General features: G+C 42.5%; 2 protein-coding genes across 2 annotated transcripts in view; one reads left to right on the forward strand and one right to left on the reverse strand.

Moving 5' to 3' along the window:
* Positions 1-16772, forward strand: part of MAF (MAF bZIP transcription factor) — a 184039-nt gene extending 167267 nt beyond the window's left edge. The window contains exon 3 of the mRNA XM_039558534.1: positions 16271-16772. The gene's annotated coding sequence lies outside the window, so the exon portion shown is untranslated. The remainder of the gene's footprint in view (positions 1-16270) is intronic.
* Positions 16487-22148, reverse strand: part of WWOX (WW domain containing oxidoreductase) — a 488590-nt gene continuing 482928 nt past the window's right edge. Inside the window, exon 9 of the mRNA XM_039558532.1 lies at positions 16487-17580. Within this exon, the coding sequence (XP_039414466.1) occupies positions 17392-17580 (189 nt within the window). The 3' untranslated portion in view covers positions 16487-17391. The remainder of the gene's footprint in view (positions 17581-22148) is intronic.

Below are 22148 nucleotides of genomic sequence, written 5' to 3' on the forward strand. Positions count from 1 at the left end.
GAAACCAACAGCCAAACTGGATGAACTATAAATCTGATCCACTCTTGAAGTTCCCCCAGTCTTAAATTTGCCTGCCCAAATATCATCTGGATAATGCTAGTTGCAGCCTGGACAAAAATACAAATAAGCCACGTGGAGCAGGACATTGTGTATGCAAAGTAAATCAGTGTGCAGAAGCTACAAAATCAAAGACATGCTACTGACTGACAGGAGTTTGCCTAATATAAGAAGTAGGTCTGTCCATAGGTACTAGGAACGTACATATTACCTTCCCTCCATCCTGCAGAGCTCTTTAGGTGAGCAAGTGCTTGTCTCGCTCAGGCAATTTACGTGAGCGGAAATGTGACAAACGGGGACAGTCCCTACCTTGAAGTAACAGGCCACAGAAGGGAAGTTTAGCAAAAACAGGAGTCCTTAATAGTCATTCCATCTCGCTCAGTGAAGCTTAATTAAAGCACTGATATGCTTTTGACTGACCTTATTTTCATACCTGCTAATCAGTAAACTCATTACCATTTTTTAAGCTTGGTTTTGAATCTCGCTAATTAGCACTCTGCGGGTCAGCATCTAAGTTTGATAAAGACATAGAGGAAAACTCCAAGATCTGCATATTTTGGATGCTCCCTGCAAAGGCAAGTGGTCATCAGGTAAAACCATCAGCACAAGGCTGACCTGGCACTGGTCTGAGGTATTCTGAGGTACTGGGTAAGCACTAGCCACCAGTGGGGACAGGACAGAGAGGAGTTTCCAGCTTTGACAATCAGGGCCTAAAAAATATCTCAAACATCAGCTTTCTACAGCTGAATCCTTTGGAGCTCTGATCTGTATGAAGCAGATCTGGAGAAGAGCAGGGCACAGATTTCACACGTCCTCGCTGCACTTGCAGGTGTATGTGGGAAATGAATGACAGGAAAAGAAGAGAACCAGTTTGCAGCAGTGGCATTTCCAGGAGGGAAATGTGGCCTTCTCGGTGTTCAATGAGATGCTCAGCTGCTCATGGGGCAGGCCCCACCCCAGGCTGGATAAACTTTTCTCTTGTACCCACCATCCTTCCACCTGTTGACCCTCCTAGACTTCTCCTCCTGCTCTGAGCTTCCTCAAGGTCTCAGCCTGCAAAGCACTCAGTGGGAGAGGTCCAGGAAGGTCATCCTGCAATAAACATGAGCTCCTACCACAGGAGACACAGCTGTGGGCTGGAGAGTGCAAAATCAGTGCTGTAAACTGGGATTTCCTACTAGAAAACTGTCAGGAGGAGATGGGGACAAGCAGTACCAGGCAACAGTTGCAGTCCTTTCTCTTAGAGGAGGGCAAAGAGCCTCAACCACATTGGCCAGCAAGTAAGGAATGACAGTCTGGGCCACATGTGGTGCTCTTTTTGTGGTCATATCTGTGCTCATCATTCCTATGCAAAGCAAACTGCTTCCATCTTCAGCAGTCAGGAATCACCAACGGTTTAAATGCTGAGAAAACAAATAATTACAATACTTAGCACCTGGCTTGCACTTTGCACATTGACAGCGCTGCACAGCCACCAGCTAATGAACTGAATGAGGTGTTCAATTACACAATGATTGTTAACGCTCAGTTAAAATCTACAAAACTGAGCACCAAATGGTGGAGCTGCAATTTCAGCTGCCGGCTAGTAGGCACTTCCTTCATAATCATGGATGGTGCTTAGCAATACTTAAAACAATCTATTTCTCCTCTTCCACCAGCTTTTCCTGATGTTTATGTGCAATGGCCTGTCCTTAAATGAGCCTCTCCCTTTCTGCGAGCTTGTAAATCTTGTGTTGTAAGACTCTGTGCAGTGTATGTGAGGTATGCTAGGCAGGCTGTTGATATTCTTGGATGAAGGCTCTGTTGCAAGGCTTTGCCAAACCCATGGTCCACCCATAAATAAAAGGGGGGCAAGGGGGTAAGCAGAAAAAAGCAAAAAAAAGACCAGTCTGTAAAGTAACTAAACCATTCAGCAAACAGTTTATATCTACCATAATTGAAACCTGACCAAGTCTGGATTTTTTTTTTATAACTTAGAATTTGACCAAACCTTCAGCATCTCCTTTATCCATGCAGACATGCAGGCATAGTTATAACAGCCACATGATCAGCTGAAAAAGTAATGGCTGAATCATGTGATAAATTGTGTTTATTCTTCATCTTTAGCTGTTTCACCCATATGTTGGCCATCTCTTTTGTCCTGCACACAGTGAGCCATCTCTGTGGGACTACCTCTCCTGTCCTGCTCCTCCCTGCAAGAGCTGTTTTTTGCCTTTCAACAGCCAGCCATAAATCTGCTTCTTCCTTTCTGCCCTGGCAAGACAACAGGAGCCCTCCACCCCCAAAGGCAGAAAATTCCTGTTGCTGACGAGTCCTAGCCCACTGATTCCCTCTGTGCTGCAACTGCTCCCAGAACCAAGCTCTGATCTGTACAGAGCAGATCTGGAGAAGAGCAGGGCACAGATTTCACACATCCTCGCTGCACTTGCAGGTGTATGTGGGAAATGAATGACAGGACAAGAAGAGAACCAGTTTGCAGCAGTGGCATTTCCAGGAGGGAAACGTGGCCTTCTCTGTGTTCAGTGGGATGCCCAGCTGCTCATGGGGCAGGCCCCACCCCAGGCTGGATAAACTTTTCTCTTGTACCCACCATCCTTGCCACTTTCCACACTCACCTTGCACCAGGAATCCCACACCAAGTCAAACAGGAGAAGGTTCCCACTCAGTGATCATGGAGGGCTGAAAGGGTGCTTCACCCTCCTGCTATGTGTACTCACCATGATTTATAAATATAGCTCTGGAAAATCATTCATTAATTAGTTGAAATTGCATTAATATAATAATGGAAGTGATTTTTTTTTCCTTTGGACTGAGGGAATAAACAACTCTCCTACAAGACTCTTTTATAGAACAAAGCTATGGAAGCAGCAAAGACGGTACTTTTAATGAAATGTGTACATTTACTTGTAAAAATGCTCTACGGATGCATATGCTGGGCTATAAACAAAGAGCTGAAAATCTGTGTGATCAGCAAGTCTACAACTAGCTACTAATTAGGTGTATCTCATTTAGGAAAACCTACTCGGCTGCCTGGGTTTTGTTTTGGGGGGGGACAGGACAGGAGAGAAGGAGAAGGTGATGATTGTGCTGGAGGAGCAGCAAGAGCAGAGACAAAGTGAGTTTGAAGAAAATCTCTCTCACCCTCTATCCCAGACATGCAGGCCAGACCCATTAGCATCTCTTCTAATAGACTCCGTGTTTTAATTTTTCCCTTCCCATCTCAGAGTTTTTCACTGTCTGCTAGAGAGAAACCCCCTTGGAAGAGGAGTGTATGACCGGGGACCCTGCACTGGGCTCCTGAGTGCAAATGCTGCGCGGCCAAGGTCCAGCCCTCTCTCCAGGTCGAGGCACAAACACATTTTAGAAACAATTGGAGCAGCTGTAAGGAAAGCAGCCCTGCTCTTGGCACCTGTGAAGAAATAGGGCACAGTCAACAACACATACAGTAGTCCTTAGAAAAAGAAAAGTTTCATAAATGAAACTTTCTTGGCTATGATCATTAAAATAAATGGAAGCAAAGAGATTAATAATGAAGTAACCCAAGCAAATCAGACAACATAGCCTGTCTCCCATCCATTTCCATCTGAAGTTCATTTTGGCTCCTGCATCTGAATCTGAGTGAGTTTTCCTGATTGATGGATGATAGCTCACATCCAGGTATGATTATTTTTTTTTCCTTCTTTTTACACTCAAAGAGTTTTAGAAGGTATGGCTTTGGAAATACCCATTGTCTCAGCCCAAAAATATACAGGTGGTTTCTAAATTGATTTTTGTAGACAGATGCTATTTCCATTTCATTTCACTTGAGAAGAAGGAGTTATCTGTACAGTTATCTTGCCGGCTGTGACAAACAACAGCAATATACCAAAGGAAAAGAAAAAGAAAAAAAAAAAAGAAAGTAAGAGTTTATGAAAATGTTATATCTAGACAAAGAGATAAAAAATAAAGGCATTCACTTATCCACCAAATTCAGTGTGAGATCATGATGAAGATTGTGGCAGTAACCTGGAGAAGCATCTTCCCACGTGCTCCGCACATGAATAACCCCAGTCAGAGCCTACCCTCGCATGCCCATGGTTAAGCACACGCTGAAGCACTTTGCTCTGCAGTGTCAGCAGATGTTTTGCAGTCCTGCACCCCACTCCTTTGAAATCTTGAGGCTGGATCTGAAATCTTGATCATCCACAACCTCTTTGCTGCGCTGAGCAGCAGCGCCCAGCCCAGTCCCTGCTGTCGGGGGAAGGAGAGGTGGCTGTCAGCGACCCCCTCCAAGGGTGGGGACTGGGTCTGGGGCAGGATAATCCCACTTCTGAGCATCTCCCAGCCCTGCTGCAAAAGGCATCTGGTTTGGAGAGGGCTGCAGGGCTGCTCCCTGCTCAGCCAAAGGGTGGGAAGGCATTCTGGGAGGTGACTTGTTGGCTGAATTCCTGTAGAAAGGACTGAACTCATGTGGCTGGGATCACATTGCTCCGTAAAGGGCATGGCAGGGTTTACTGAGCCTTGTGCAGGAGTCCTTTTATTATTACATAACTCCAAATAAACAAAAAAAATAAATCATATCATGCTACTCTGGCAGGTACAATGGAAAAAGCAAAGATGGATGGATAATGTCACATTTTAGCCTAACAGCTGTACAGTTTCATGTTATATTTACACTCTTTGATATTTAGCTGCATCAGTATCAGGATATTAAAATCGGATATTAAAATAATTTTTTAAAGATCAATAATTAAACCTAGATTTCATTATTATTCAGAGTATACAAATTCACAGACCTGTTGTATTAAACACAATATAAATATCAGACTGTTAGTAATTGTACTCGCACTTAACTGCACATTCTGGCACATTATGGGGTAATGATGCTTGAAGTTACCAAACAGGTCAAAGATGAAAGGCCATGCAGTCAAAAATTTTAAAGCTCCTGATTTGTGAATTTATGGTTAATGTACTAAATTTGATCTCTTCCTCTCATATAAATAACTACATATAATTATATAATTATATAATAATTAGCCTGTAGTCCCACAGCAATTACAGAGTTATTCCATGGGTGTCTGAGCCATGATGGTGATGGCAATAGCTGGCATTGCCCCCTGCCTCCCACTCTGCATCTCTAACTTTCCAGTGGTTGCACGTGTGAAAATATCCTGAGCTTTCCGTGTCTGTTTTGCTGTGGATTTTGCCAAGGCTCTACTTTTATCTCTGGTTGCTGGTTCTGTTTAATTGGTAGTTTGCAGATAATAGAAACACAGAGGAATATTATTCATTCATCTTCAAAGAGCTGGAAGCAGAGAGTCTGGTGAGGCACCCAGGAAGCCTTGCAGAAGTCTGAAATGGGAAGGCAGTGTTTTTATCACCTTCCTCATTCAGAAAAAGAGAGAGAGAGCAAGAAAGAGCAAAGCAGCCTGACCAGGAGCCAAAAGGAGATGATTATGTGGTTATCCAGAGGGATTCTTTCTATTACTTGAAAAATCAGAGTGCAGATTTAGAGAGACAGGTTGATGTGCTCAGGAAGATCAATGAATATGAGAGGGTCATTGATGGCATATGCTGGGGTTTAGAGGTAAGTGGCAGCTTTGGAGGCAGTGACGGGAGGAGGGAAGGAAGCAGCTGGTGGTCAGTGGCATGTCCTGGGGTCTGTCCTGTTAAACAGAATCCCCTCCCCAGGGAGAAGAGGTGGCACTGTGGCCTCGAAGCAGCAAAGTTGAATGAGATTGCAGTCATAGATGTAAAGGGGTGAAATTTCAAGAACAAGCAAGTGCAAGAGAAGCTCTGTTGGAGCTTAAGATGTGCTGCTGGTGGGAAATGGTGAGGAAGGGGCTCAGCAATGCCTGCAAAACTCAAACAAATAACTCACCTAACCAAACACTCTCAGTATCCCATGGGCTGAGAGGGTTTTCAAGCGTAAATGTTTGCCTGCATGGTTCTTTTATTAAAACACCTTGCAAACCCTTGTCATGAAGAGTTTTAAGATGCCCTCCTGTTCTCTGCAGCCCTTTTGTTTTTCCTGGTCTGCAGTCACTTCAGCACATGCACCCAGCCCGTGGTCAGCCAGAAAAAGCACTTGGTCCTGCTTTTCAGCACAAAAACCATCCGTCTGTTATGCATTGATACAGAGAACTGCTGAAGATACAACAACTAGAAATATTTTTCTTGGCAAGGAGGAAGAGGCTTGGAGAGAAAGCAAGTTAGGGACAATAAAGATAGCCAGGAACTCTGGAGCACTGACCTCCAGACGCATCCAGGGTCATCAGGGAAAGTATATCAAATGTTAACAGATATCAGGAGCCAAGAACTAATTTTAAGGAGGGCTGGAAGATATTCTTGCTAGTTCAGTCAACATTTTAAAGCAGTAGTGGCAATTTCTAACATCACAGAGCTTTTTGCCTGTTTATTTCACCTGCTGTCTTTTGCAGAGGTATCCATATTTCCAAAATTTAGAAAGCTAAAGTCGTTGATTCTTAACTTAGGGCAATCAACAAACCCAGAAAATTTATTTTTCAAATGGTTGGTGTTGTAGAGGAGTTTCTGTCTGTACTTTATAGATGTGTGAGATATAGAGATATATGTAAGCACGTATTTGCACATGTATATCCATATGTTCATGGACTGCATCTGGGAACATACAAAAGATGCCATTAACTTCACATTCAGGAGTGAGGGCACCCATGTGAACAACTGATCTTCCATTGAGAAAATATTTGAGTATTGTAAAGTGCCAAACCAGGAGACTGATATAAAAATTAGAAAGGTTTCAAAAACCAGGGAACTGATATAAAAATTAGGAAATTAAAAGTAAACAGATTATTCAGATGGAGCTGCTGTATTTCATTCTAAGTGCAGTAAATATATGGATTACTAAGCCAATAAGACCACTGAGGCAAAGACTGGCTTGTGCTCTGGAAAAAAATGATTTCTTATAATTTTTTTGTAATTTCTAGTTGTTCATGGACATAAAGCAGATATTTAGCTGACTGACTGACCACTTTGCCAGTAAAAGTTTGGAGTGTAGTTCAATTGATCATCATGGATGGGTTTTTTACTCCCTTATTTATTTTGAAGACAAATTGCTGTAGTTATTTTCTCTGTTTGTTAAAGTCTGCCCATTTCAAGTGATCCATATGCAATTTACACAGTGAAATAATAAGCTCTTGTAGTGACTTATGTAATATTCTAAGCCCTGCTGAGCTCTCCCTGTGGTGTGTCACTCATTCCAGAGGTGCAGGAGTTCTGGGATGAGCATGGTCAGTACCTTTGATGGGCTTTTCAGGGCTTGAGTGTGTGCACCAGTCTGTGCAATGGCATTTTTAGCTCTGTTTTTGGGCACTTAAGCTGTTTTTGTACTTCAACAAACAAATCACCATCTTTGTTTCAACTTTTGGGTGTTTTTTGCCAACCTGAGAAGGCACAGATGAGAATAAGGCAATAGTTCACAGAGAGTTTCTCCCAAGAATATCTGGGGACCAGGCCAGGGAGGTGGTGGTGTAACCCACAGATTTGTCCTTATCCCTTGCTCTGCTAACCCCGAGAAGGACCAGGGGAAATGCTGCCTTAGGGATTGCTGCTGTACCTCAGTCACCCATGGAACCTGCCTGGTGCGCCTGGGCTCTGAGTGAAGATGGGTTTGCCCTGGAAACCTCCTGCTATGGCCTGTAGAAAGGGATGACATACCCAGCTGTGGTGCTCTTTGAGATTATCCTGCAGGGGAATGGACAGGATTCAGCCTTTAGTTGTGCAAAGGAAGGTAGGAAATCCAGGATAAGTGTGAACTAGGCAGGATGGTATAAAGGTACTGGAAAAAGGATTTTAAAAAAAGCTGTTCTCTGGTTCATCTGCCATGGTGTGACGATGCATTCACAAGTGTGAAAATCTTGGTGAGGGAAAGCAGACTGACCTTTGTGGGCATTGACATGTAGCAAAGTGGCTGCAGAACAGCCCTGTTTGTTCACCAGCACAAACCAGAGCCACGAGTGCAGAGGCAATGGCAGAGCACGTGGGACTCTCTGCATTGCCTGTATTTACATAAAGAAATTTCACTTCAGTTAAAGCTTCCTTGGGAATACGTAGGAGGTGCAGGGAGCTCTTCAGCGGAGGATGCTGTCTCAGCCTTATATAAATACCTGTAGAATTGCTCAAATAGTTCATTAGTAGCTTATGAGTTTGTGTGCCTGCATTCCTCACTAGCTCTAATTGCAAGGATGTTGATTCCTACTGCATCCGAGCGGAGCCGGCGAGCAGATTCTCTGCTCTATTGCACCATTAAATGAGGTGTTACTGTGTTTGACTCGAGCTGAAAAGGATCCCTTCCCAGTTAGTAAAGAGACCGGCTAGGGCTGACCTAGCTGGGGACAGATTTCCTTCCAAATCACAGAGAAGTACTCCTGAATATGAGATGTTAATTGTGGCAGGAATTAAGGATTAAACAGTCATGGCTTCAGGTTACTAGTGGGAACTGAAATCAGGATTACAAAGGAAACTGGGCCATGCCCTCACAATGCTATTACCCCAGTTCTTGAATCTAAAAAACCTTAGAAACTCATCCTCAGTGACCAATAAAAACTAGTCTAAATTGTGCTTACTGAGGCCTGAGGAAAAGAGTCATAATTGTGCAGCCATAGTTTGGACACCTTTCAAGGCAGAAGATAACAGCAAGGGCAAAAGAGTGAAATTCAGCCCTGATTCATACCCTCTACAACCTTTATTAGGGCCAAAGTTCCAGCACCAGCCACAACCACATCTCTTGCTTGGGAGAGTCAGACCCCACACCAGAGCCAGCCTCACACCTCGAGTCCCTGCAGAGAGAGCAAATACCTTGCAAGAGCATTTCCCTTTGGGCAGAGGCACGTGAAGTCCCTGTGTGAGTTCAGCCTCCAGCCTGGAGGACTCGATCGTCTCGATGCCCCACAGGACCTCCTGAAGGGCTCAGAGTGAGGGCAATGACCCCAATTCATGTTCTTGGGGGAGATGCTCACATGGACTAAATATTGATGAGGGCACCAAACCCTGCTCCTAACCCCAGAATAAAAAGCCAGGGAGATGAATGGGGGGGGGGGGGGGGGAAAAGAAATTCTGTGGATTAAATTTACAGCATAGTAGCACATACTTAATAACCAATTAAAGCCAAGATTTATTGGGAGCTAAATTGCATTTGTATTAAAAATAGAACTAGAATATACTGTTACAGAATAAAAGCAAAACATTTTAGCATTTAATATTGTAAAAGACAAAGCAATCTAATGGACCCTAAATGTTAATGGGTGTAAAGATTTACACTTTAATTGCATTTTCAAGTCATCTTATTTTACTGTGCTCTTTTTTCTATGTACATAGAAATCAACAATGTGCTGCAACATTATACTTAGTAGCAGCAAGACTGACTTAAGGAAACCTATTATTATAGGCAAGATCAGTTTATTATGTATAAATCCTTGCAAACATTTTAATTGAAATGAGCAGTGGACTTTCACTGACCTTGGCTGCATGTGTGTGAGACCTTCATAGCAAATTAAGCTGGTGAAAAGTGCGTGTGAGAAGCCAAGAAGGGAGGGAGTGGAAACAAGACAATTTCTATATGTAAAGCTAGTGAATAAAGTGTATTAGATACAAGGGTTTGCTTTATGGCAGGTAAAAAAAACCAAACAAAAAACCAAAAAAAACAACCCTAGCAAATGATGAAACTTGAAATTACATCTGATTAGATTGTTAATTAATAATATTGTATTTATTAAAGTATTATCAGCTACGATCCAATTTTGGGATGACATCTGAGGTTGGTGTTTTAGGACTGCTTTCATAGCATATAGAAATGCTACAAACTTCCCAGAAACTGATTCTTGGGCTCATAAAATTTCTCTTCCAGTTTGTGTTACTGCTTCAAGATTCATCAGCTGAGTTACAGTTATGGCTGAATCTAACTCATATTACATTTGAAAAAATAAATGTGCACTAAAAGTAATTAAAGCATGTTGGTTCATGAATAATACACCATTTTACTACTATTTGCAGAGTATAATGAGACAAGCTACTAAATTGACAATGAATGCTCTATTATGTGATTGCCAACTGTTTTATAAGATATTGAACAGATTCATTTATTCTATCATCATGTGCATTATCAAGCTATTGCTTTTTAATAAATTAATTTCTCCTGTGTCTCCAGAGCCTTACTTTGAAATCTGGCTGAAGGCATAAATGGAATTAATTCTGCGGTCTGAGTTTAAGTCACGGTGCCTCGCAAGCCCCGCAGCTGGCAGCGGGCACAGAGGGGATTTCTCCGGGTGGCCGCGGCAGAGGGGCTTAATTGCGCCGGCAAGGAGCGGCTTTTAATAGCCAGCCGGCAGAAACAGTCGCCCCTGCAGGGCAGGGCTCTCTGACAGCTCTTGTTTATCAGGGGCTCTCCTTGCCAGACATCCCCGGTCCCCTGCCCTTCACCCCCACCCACCCGCCCGCCGTAAATTGACCCTTTAATTGTTCGGCAGCCTAAACCTGGTGACACCAGCCACTGCCTGTAAAGCAGCACTTAATCCCTGGTTGGGTGATAGTGTCATTAGGAGAGTAATGTGATTGCGGGGAAGAATCTCCCATCTCGGCTGCGGACTGGGTTGGAAGGGAGGATTATCTGTGAGCCCTGGGCTGGCGCTGAGGCAGCACGGAAGGTCCGTGCAGCCCTGATGCTGCCGAGCTACTTCGCTCGGTGGTAAACAACTTCTAATTGCGGCTGTTGACAGGACTCACTGTGTGTAACTAACCTTGCTGCAATGTTATTATTTCTGAAGGGAGCCTTTCTCCATATTTTTAACAATAAGTCTGACAGGTGTCACATTAAAAACAGGGCTTAATTCTAATGCAACTATTCCCACCCGCCTTTCCCTTCTCATTTTTGTGCCTCTGTAATGCACGAATTTCTCCTGCTCATAAAGATTAAAGGAACAGCTTTGCTGCAAGGAAAATACTGGTTTGTTTGTAGTCCAGGTACATTTGAGATGGTCTCAGTACCAGCTCCCTTTCTCCTCTCTTCTCCAGCCATGCCGGCTCAATGCTGGGAGAAAAGAGAGGGAGAGAAATAAAGCTTTCCCTGGGATGAGAGGTAATTCAGGATCCATTGAAGCGAATTTTCAGGCTTCCTTTGAACTGTGACCCGCAGCCACTGTCCGGGCGCACCGTGGCTGCGCGGCCTGTGATGCATGGCTGACTGCTGTCCACCAGAGACCCAGCCCAGGCCAGCAGTTCACTTACAAGTTTACACTGGATTTAAGTCAAAATGCTAAAAACGCTGGTGTTCAATCACTGCTAACTGCGCGCTCGGCAGACAGCTCCCAGCAGACTCCGTGCTTGTAAAATCCAATACGCCACGTAAAGTGAGGGTTTATGGAGGTGAGAGGGGTTCAGAAGACTTTCCTCTTCTCCATCCCTCCTGCTTGTTTTTGTTGTGATGCTGCTTTTCAGGTGCTGGGACAGCTTCAGCCTCGTCCCGTCCCACACAGGCAGCAGCCCAAGGCACACAGGGCTGCGCTCAGAGAGGCACTCCCCATTTCCATAACCCTCCCCCTCGTCTCCTGCCCTTCCTCTCAGGCTGCCTGCAGAAGGCAAAGTCCATTTTAAAGCCATCAGTTCCGTGTTGATGTGATGATCAGTCAGGACCAACGTGGCTCCCATGCTCTCACTTCTCTCTCTCCTCCCTTTGCAAAAAGCTTACACGTTCCACGCCCGCCAGCATCACATGCGCTCCTCAATCCTGGCTAAGAACATTACAAAGCTGCTCAAACTGCTGCTGTTAAAGGCTAACACCAGCACAAGGAAAAGGGTGCCTTCTTTGCCGGCAGGGATCATAGAAATCCAATGTACAAAGCCCCTAATTTAGCCCGTGCTCACATACCTGCAGGCACTGCACCAGACCTGTGTAGGGTTTCCATATGAACAACACGCACGGTGCAGATCAGTCTCAAAGTGTAATGTTCAGTTTTTACAACAGATCTTTTAGAAGAGTGAAGATAAGCAGTCAAAATAGTCTCACCAGGCTTTTAGTGATCTGGTCTGTACCCCCTTAAGGCTGATGATTTTCTGGGACTCCAAAAAAAAAAATTATTTCTTCCTCTCTCTTTTTTTTTTCCCCTGCATAAGCAACTGCCCAGCAAATTGATAAGAGCCCTTTTTAATTAGCTAGTGAAGTTGTATGGGTAATGTTCCATATAAAAGGTCTATAAAACACAGCAGAATTAATAAAATGACTGCTTCTCGTTTAATTCAGGTCCTCCAAAGGGATCCATATGTCTTGCTTTGGTCTGTTTGTAGTACTTCTCTCCACCACCCAGCCACAAATTGATTAAAATCACATTCCTCACTTAAAACTGGAGCCCAGTTGGTAAGAGATACTGGATAGTAATTAAGGTCTGTGCACAGACACATGAACCCCCATAAAAAAAAAGTACCAAAAGGAATCATTGTGCATCGCTTGGATTATATGCAAACACAGCTCATGTTGACAGCTACCTCTGGATGACTCCATCAGTACACACTTTATCTCCAGCTGTCCAAGTAATTTTCCCAGGATTTCGCCCCTCTTTTTCACTCCTCTCCACACAGATGGATTAGAGCAACAAACGGTTTACATGCTGCACATCATTAGCTATCCTCCCTCACTACCCAGCAGATAACAACTGGGCTCTATCATCAGGACATTCATAACACCTTGACACTTTTACAACTATGCTGTTCTCTGCCAGAGCAATCTTCTCTTTTAAAGCATGAAGCTAATTCACAAAACACCCCTTGGAAAGTACTCTGCAAACACAACACGGGTGGGGGAGAGAAGGAAAAGCATAGCCCAGAAAAGGCATCTAGTAAATAACATAGTTAGCAGCGGAGGAAAAAAACAAAAGAAACTCAAGAGAAAAGCAGCAGCAAATTCTTTTTCTCCAAGGTACCTTTCTATTTTGCCATTTCCTCCATCCCACAGTGAAGGGCACCAGCAAAGGGCCACCCATCTGTCTGCTGTATTTCAGTGCTTCCATCACCATGTCATTCCAGCGCCTTCCAAGCCTGGCACCAGCCTGTGCAGCTTCCTCGCTGGGGAGTGTGCCCCTGGTGATGGTTCAGCTGCTTCCCCGGGCATGGGTTTCACCAAAGGACTCTCTCATGTGTTTACTACTGGGTGTTACTAATGGCTATTTTAGCTTTCCTAAACTGCCTCCAGTCTCGGGGAATCTTGACTCTAAAAGATTTGTTAATAAAATAACACTTTCCCTGCATAGGCTGGGACCCTGCTTCAGAACCCACTCGTGCTCGGATATGGGTTTATATTTAGAATAAAATACAAAGCTACATCAGCCACTGTGTGAAGGAAATGCACTTTAGCATCATTTTCCAAGCTTCTCAGCATGCCCCCTGCCGCCCCAACCATACATTTTAATGTATAGTACACGCTTGTTTAAAAAAGAAATACATAAGGAGAAAGAGTAATTACCGTAGCTTAAATTCAGCCTGATAAGAAGAGCTTGCACAGTCTGAGCAGCTGTTCCACTGCCATTCAGATTATGAAAATATAATCCTAGAGAACCTTGTCAAGATAAATACAGAGCATGAAATGTATAGGCAATTTTTCCCCAGCCACATATAATGATCAATTCCAAAGCCACAAGTGATACCAAAGGACAAAATAAGATCTGTCTAGACTTTCTCACTTACAAGATATTGATCATTCCAATGGTAAACTGGTTAGTATAAGTGTGTTTGGCTTGAAAGGTCATGAGCTTAACACCTGACAAGGAGTTATTCAACCTTGATATAAGTCAAATTATTGCAGTGTTGCTGGAAAGACTTCTCTAACAAAAAGCCCTACCTGGCCTGAGAATATCTGGGATTTGTCTTCCATATGTCAAAAAAAAAAAGCAGGAAGGAAAAATAAAAGAAGTCAAGGTTTGGCATGGGTTTCTGCTGGTTCACCTCCACCTGATTTGGCAAGTAGAGGTCCCAGCAGTCAGTGAGTGTCTGGGCAGAACAATGGACAGCAGTGGAAGCTGCCACTGATTGAGAAGGCACCTCCATTCCCCCCAAAAGCTTCTGGCTCTTCAATCCCAGCAAGAGAGTTTGGTCGCTCACCTGCATGTACTTGAAGATACAGGGCACCGATATAGGGTCAAAAAATCACCATTAAAATGGGAACTGTTGACTTTGGAAGGAAAGCAGGGGGGAAAGGGTCGAGCGACGCCCCGCAGCACGTGGGTAGGAAATGATCCGCGGCATCGCCTGCCAGCACCTCCCCTTCCCAAAGTCCTGTGGGGCCTGAGCCGTGCATCAGACACAGCCCTAACCCAGCCTCCTCCTTTTTTATGGAGATAACTAGCAAATGCTTATTAGGACTATTAGGAGCTTGGTGTGAATTTGCTGGATCTTTTCCAAGAACTGTAAATACCCGATCTATTTTGCTTTATTCAGTTCTTTTTGTTTTGCTGATATGATACTAGTTAAGGTTAATGGGGTTTGCTTTAATATTAGACACAGGATCACTTAACTACCTTTAATGAACACTGGAGTCAATGCATTGTGGAGTAATTCACACAGACATTGCCTCAGGTAAATCAACCGGAAAAATGTAAGCCAGTCAAATAAATAAATCTGACCGGCTGTAAATGTGCCAAATTTTACACCAAAATATATTTGAAAGCCAATGACTTAGGCACATCTAGGATATTAAAATGGAGGGTTTGGAGTCTGTTTCTTTTCAATTGCTTTTCCTTTTTTAATGTTCCCTGCACATCCCTCCTGTGCTGAAACCAAACTGAGATTGCAAGAAAAATTATTTTCACAAGTGTTTCTAATAGAAGCGAGGGCTCTACAGCTTGGTGTCTTGTTTTTTCATTTGGAAAAAGCCTTTTTTTATACTGGCTATTGCAACACAGGAGAGTGAGATACAAAGAGGAGAACAGAGAGTGGAAGAAGGAAAATGGAGAGAGAAAAAAATGAAGGAGAGGAAAAAAGAAACGGAGAATGACTGAGTGAAATAAAAAGTAAGAAAGAAAGAAAGAGAGAGCAAGTAATTTTATCTACATTGGAGAAAATTATGATAGTGAAATTCTAGACAGGGAAATACACTGCTGTCCAGAAATAAGAACCAGAGGAACCCAAACAACTCAGTGAAGTTAGGGGTTTGCTTACTTCATCCTAGTGCAAAACTAAAACTATGCTAACGTTAAAAGTGTTCTTACCTTGTAACACTGAAATAGAGAGTGGGGTACAGAGCAAAAACACACAAATGTTCTTTGAAGGAAGGCAGGCAATATCCCTAAGTACTGAATTCTCATAAAAGCGGGCAATATTTCAGCAATAAGGAATGACAGGGGGTTCATTATCGGTTATTAATGTTTGCCTAAATGGAGCATAAGGCCCAGGCCTTCAGGGGAGTGCAGAGCTCCCAGCATCACTTAATTACTGCCTCTTCTGAACCCAGCAATGCCAAGCTCCAGTGCAAAGCTGTGTGGCCGTGCACTGCCTGTGTTATACGAGAGTAATTCTGTCTGGCTATGAAAGGGAAAAATAATGCGTGTGTGAGGGCTGTTGCACAGGTGACAGGAGTTAATCACTTTTCCCCCCAGATAAACTCCAGGCAATACAAGGAATTTGGCTGTAACCATCGCTTCAACTTGCAAACCCTTCAACCCAGGCCATGAATTTTCAGACATTGCACTACACCAGCATCTGGTCTGTGTAGCACAGACTGGAGAAAACTTCTCGCAGAAAAGAAAGACCTTTTTTTTTTCACTCTGCAAAAGGCTGAAAAGAGGTGTTGTTCTTTCTGGAATAGCCCCTTTTATTTCTTTATTCCACCAAACATTTCAGTGCAGGATGTGCTGCCCTTGGGGAAGGGGCTGCAGAGAGTCGAGGAAGATGAGTGGGCAGGATTTGTTGTCTTCTGAAGCTGTTGCTACAGAAGTGGCAGAGCAGGGATTAAAAAAGGCCATATATTCTTTACTGCTGCTTTGGGAAAGACTGTGGCATCAGGTAAGGAAGCAGACAAGGAGGGAGCAGCTGAGGCTGCACTTGGGCAGAAGCCTTGACTTTAACTCCTGTTCAACAACAAATCCAGTCCACTATGATTGCAGACAAGAAAAATCATGGAAGGCAGACTTTTAACAATAAAGCACAAATAATAAGGGGATCAAATAAACTTCTATTAACAATGTGTCCTATTTATTTGTTTATATTCTGTCTACAGAAAATGTGATGCTGGACTGAGGATGGCTTAGAACAACCTTCTGGCAAGAAGACATCTACAAAGCACAAAATACAAAAAATGAACTCAGAAAGAAACGAGAAAAAAACAGCGTTTTCTTGGCATCAACAAGAAGCTCTTTATTTTTCCTCAAGTTTTCTTTTCTAAAAAAAATGGAACTAAGACATTTACAGAAATGAGACAAACTTTCTCTTCAGGTGACAATATTCAAACAAGCATGTTGTTTTATTGAATTTAAAAGGAAAGAAAAGAAAAGACAGATTTGGAATGGGATACAGTATGAGGAGAACTGAGAAACTGTGAACTTTCAAGGAAAAAACCTCCTTAAAACTGTGAACTGAGAAATGGATGGAAATACCATTTAAGCCCCTGATTACACTCTGTGTGTTCTTAAGGAGACATCATCATCTTTGCTAACTCAACAGTACTTAGGGAATGGTTTACAACATATCTTTTATTGTAATCTTTTAAGAAAAAAAAAAAACAGAAATATTTAATTAGCTGTGACTTTACCATTACTGTTCAGATGTCTTCCTGCACCTTCCTTTTCTAGACAGCGCAGATGTATTTGCAGCCAAGAGTCAAGGGCAGAAAAGATTTCTTTCCCCAATAATCTTTTGATTTGCCACACCCAATAAAATCCTTGTAGGGAAAAAGAATCAACACAACTACCATCTCCCAATCAATACCTAAAGCCTAACAGACAGTAATTATCAAAATAAGGAGGAAATCCCATATTGGGCTATGTACCTACCCATTAATCAAAACGACAGAAATTATCTGCAGCATTGCTTTTCTAAAATAAGACAAAAGATGCCTCCTTGGGTTACACTTTGAACAGGCTATAATCAAAAGAAAGAGAACCGAGACTAACTAAGCCCCAGGAAGCCGCATTGTCCCTTTAACCCACAGTATTCCCCATCTCCCATTAGTACTTAACATTTTTCACTATGTTGTGACTGCTATTATTTCATTTAACACTGGTTAATCTGTATCTGAGGTACATGGAAACCCTCTAGATGATAAGATTGGACAGCTTCCAGCGTTGGCAGTTTTCGAGCGTGCACACACTCGTGTGTTTTGATCCTTCCAGGAGCTCCCTGCTATTTGGCCTGCCTGCCAATTCGTTCTTGGATCAGCCTCTCGCTCAGCTCCCAGAGGGCGGCGGCCGTGGCATCGCCCTGCGCCTCCTGCGAGGGCAGGCAGCGGCAGCAGTTGTTGAAGTACATCCCGCCCAGGCCCTCCAGCTCCGCCGCCGTGGCACAGTACACAGTCGTGGCAGCTCCTTGTTGCTGGAATTTAAAAAAAAAAAAAAGGAAAAAAAAAGAAGAGAGAGAGATAAAATAAGCAAAACTATATAAATATATAGAGAGATATTTTATCGTTTATTATTATCGTTGCCATTTCGACTGCAGCCCTTTGAAGCTGCGTCGCGTGCAAGCACTGGAAAAGCACCATGGCTGGCAGGGTAACCTGCCTGGTGGCAAGGCTGCAGCCCTGCTGAAGGCACTGCCTGCCTCCTGGACACTTATTTACAAACCACTTCAATGAGGACTTTTTTCTTTTCCTTCCCTCTTAGAGCTAAAGAAAAGAAAAAGAGAATCCTGAAGCACAGCCCCATGCTCGGGTTTTTTGCCCCTTTTCATTAAAAACCTGGATTGGTGGCAGGGGCTGCCCAGGTGGTGTTTGACACCAGAATAGTTAAGCCAGGTTTAAAAGCAGCACCTCAAAACTCCCCTTTGCACCGCAGAAATCACTGACCATATGCCCGGGCACCCCCACTGCCCAGTCCCGACCTGCAACACAGCCTGATAGATGGATTTGGTTTGTTTGGGTTTTCTAAACCTCTTGCGCAAAATTAACCTGGGCACTCCAATTAAGACCTATCATGTAAAGTGCAGTCGGGATTGGTGCCAAACCTGCCCATGGATCTTGGATCACCAGTCTCCCCATGGCAGTTGTCACGGCTGCCGTGTGAGAGCGTTTGTCTGCTGCAGGCAGAGACAGGGGCTGGTTCTGCAGAGACACGAGGCTTTCCAGTGGAGTTTTGTTCTGTAACAACCATTTCTCATGTCTTATAATGCTTTAAGAAATGGAGTGGGTAGATTAGAGGTTTTTGTGGATCAGAAGGGATTTTTTTATTTTTATTGCTTTCTCCTTTTTTTTCCCATTCCCTTTCCCTTTTTTTTTTTTAGTTAAATACCAAGTGAATTTATGTTAGAACAGGAAGAATGGGTTTCTCTGAATTTTCCCAACAGAAACCTGCAGATGGAGGCCACAGGGTTGGGGCAAGCACCCTGGCACGGGTGATGGGCTATTCCCGGGCACAGACTAAAAGCACAGTGCCAGAACAGCTGGAGAGAGGGCAAGAAGCTGTTTTGCTTTGTAAACTATAATTAAAAATAATAGGTGAGAGCGCATTAGCAAAACACAACACTAATTTAAAACCAATAGAGTTTATCTGGCATCTTATGATTATTTATGTACATCTTAGTCCTTTCTGTGGTAACTAATTATGAGCTGATAAGAATCAGAATAAAGAGGCTGCCAAGTGCAATTGAAAAAGTAAATGAAGAGAAATTAGTTGTTGCCGCATTAAGATAATTTAATGGGAAAAGAGAACAGGCTTCAACCTCTTGTGATTTTCCTCCACTCCTCTTTTATTTGGCCTTTCATTGTCACAACCAAGGAAACTCAGGGTGCTGCTAGGGGGTCAACCTGCAGAAGACCTCTACTTTGCATTCTCATCCTTCAAGGACAGGAAGCAGTTTAAAAAGCCCCCATTCTCCTTATTTGAGGCATCTCAACTTTGTAGCAGCAAAGAAGTGCATATTTGTTTGCAAGACATGCATTTTCCTCAGCAGATGGGATTAAACTGATAATGATGACTCCACACCTTAGAAATGATCTCCCATCACAAGGTAAACCACAACTGTCTGTATTAAGTATTTTGAAAGGCATATATTTATCAAGAGACCAAAATATTTTTAAAGTTAGTATAATACATAGTAATCCTCTTATTAAACCAGTATCTTTTTTAAAAAAAGAGAAAATATCTTAAAGTTGGTAGCGGAAATGGAAGAGAGTTCTACTAAAAATAATATTAATAGAGAACAATAAAATTTCTATGCTCATTTCAACTATCCTATAAAGTTCCACAGTACAGTATTCAGCTGTTTAGAATGCCTCAAAGCCCCTAAAGAGTATTATTAGCTTTTTGCAAGCAATTCAACTGGACTTTCATTAGAAAGGTAAAATTAGAAAGGTAAAATTAAACTAAATTGCTTAATGCAGAGCGAGAGCCCTCAAGCTATTGCTGAAAAGCATCCGTCCAGCCAAGCTAAACTCAGGCTATCTCTTAATAGAATTTAGCTAATTCATAAAATGGAAGTTTATCAGAGCCAGTTTAAAATCCAACCCAAACAATAATTTATCTTTTCAAATGAGTCAAATTTGACGAAGTTTAAGCAAAATTCTCAGCAGGCAGAAAAACGTTCCAGAGCACAACAGCAGTGCTTTATACCTTGAGCATTGACACAAGCTAGACTCCAGAAGAAGAGAATAGTTTTCCCTGTGTGAGCATAGGATATTTACTTTAAGCGATAAAAGATTATGTGGCTGGAAGCCCAAAGCACTTTATCTTGCGATGCCTCCAGTGTTTTGCTGAGAACTGGATGTAAGCAACGTGCCATTTGCTTTTTGGCTGTGTGTATCCTTACTTCTTTCTAAATGTTTCAATCATGTTGGCTGTTTTGGAAGAAGAAAATTCAATGGTTCTATCATTGAAAGAAAAGTACCTTTCTTATTACTTAAGAGAAATGCAGTCGTATTTATCCCTTCAATGATAGAGGGTAAAGCTTTAGTATCTCACAACACTGGACAAACATGAATTTATCAAGCCTAGGAGAATTTGTCAGACAGCAAACTACATAACAGAAGGTAAATCCCAGATTCTCAGAGCCATGTAAGCATTCACTTTGCTGAATGTGAGCTGGTTGCATTCAGACACTTGAGGATCTGCCTAAGTGACTTGTCCAAGGACAGAGGGGAGTGAGCATCACAGGAATCAAATCCCACTTTGGGCTGGGAGGGGTATCAAGAGGTCTCCAGCCCAACCTCCTGGCCAAAGTGGGATGCCTAGGAGCCTCATATATGCCATGCCGAATGGGAAGGTCCCCGAGGGATAAATCCCTCTTTTACATCTATGACTCCGATCCCACAAACCTCTGCAAGGAGCCAGAGCTGCAGACAAGTGCAAACTGCCTGCACTGCTAGCCAGAAACGGCTCTGTTTCTCAGCAAATATTGTTTATCCCTTATGAACACAGTGCTTTGAATGACATCTTTATATGCTGGGCCGTATGACAGTTTAGTAACAAGTTTTAATTTTTTACTCATCAGCTTTCCTGTTCACATATCATCAGCATACAACAGCAGAGGATGTTAGGGAATCTAATTAGTAAACAATTCCATACTGCTGATACAAGATGAAACATTCTTAAACCAATAAAAAGAGCACTTTAATCACTGTTGAATGACTTTCAATGCCAAGCGGTTTGTGCCATGTCAGAACATAATTTGAAGAAGATTAGAGTACTATATAAAAGAATTAATGTTAACAACTTCGTTAAAAAATGTCTTAAACAATGAGCTTGTCAGTTGTCACAGACTCTCCCTGATCCATTGTGATTAAGGCCCCCCCCCCCAACAATTTCAGCTGATAAACAATGCTAAAAGCGTCAGGCAACCTAAACATTTTTTTCCACAGGTCCATCAGTTGTACAGGGTGCTAATCACCAGAGCTGGGGTCAGCCTTCTTTAACCTGCAACAAAGGCAGTGGGTTGCAATAATGAATACACAGCATAAAGAATTTGTGAGAAGCCCAACTGAATCTTTAATCATGCCTCAATGCCATTTCCGATCCAGTCAAACATTTGAAAGCTGCTGGGCAAGCACCACGCTATCAATCTTTCCAGCACACGTAAAATTACCCAGGAATCTTGTTTTGGATTAAGTTGAAGAGTGTCTTAGTAATAAGGGTTCATCATTCTCTTCCTCAAATCATTTGTCAGTTTTGTAATACAATCTTCCTCTGCAGCAGGGTGGGATTTATACAGCAGTTGCTGTTTATTTATAGTTGAGGCTCAAAGATCTAAATTATCCACCCTTCTAAAATCCTTTGTTGAGTTGAAAATCCTAAGTAGCTACTAGTTCATAGGCATTTATTTCATAACTGCTAGCAGTCAATTTGTAACTGAAGGCACCAAATGCAAATTAATATTGAATACAGTAAAAGAAAAGGGGTTCTTGAGATAGAGCACATGGTAAAACCTTCATTAATATATGTAATGCATCCGTTAGAATTCTGAGATACCATTTATGTTCCTGATAAGAAACCATATTACACAGTTAATGTTTAGTTTTTAGATTTGTCTACTTTCAAATGCATGTTTATTTTCTAAAATTAGACTTTTGTTCTGAAGCAAGTTTACATTCCAAGCATATAAATAATAGAAACAAAGCCATAACTTATCTGTATATTTATCAACTATGAATGAATAGGATCCACTCTAAACTCTGTTAGGAGCACACAGCACTCAACATTATCTGCCAGGGAGATGGGATCAGCTTATTTGAAAAGGAGGGGTTTATTTTCTTATGAAAAATTAAGGATAAAGGCCAGTTATCTTCGTAGCCTGAGGTTAAGCTCAGCACAGAGCATTTTAAAAGATGGCCACTGGAAAGAGGTGAATTCAAAATGACATGAGAGTATTTGTGACAAGGGCCAGATTCAAAGCAAGCAGCTCAAGTAAAATAAAAAGGCAAGTCCTTAAAACTCTTCAGGCTGTTCCTGTTATTA

The sequence above is a fragment of the Corvus cornix genome, chromosome 11 (assembly GCF_000738735.6).
Source record: "Corvus cornix cornix isolate S_Up_H32 chromosome 11, ASM73873v5, whole genome shotgun sequence".
NCBI lineage: Eukaryota > Metazoa > Chordata > Aves > Passeriformes > Corvidae > Corvus > Corvus cornix.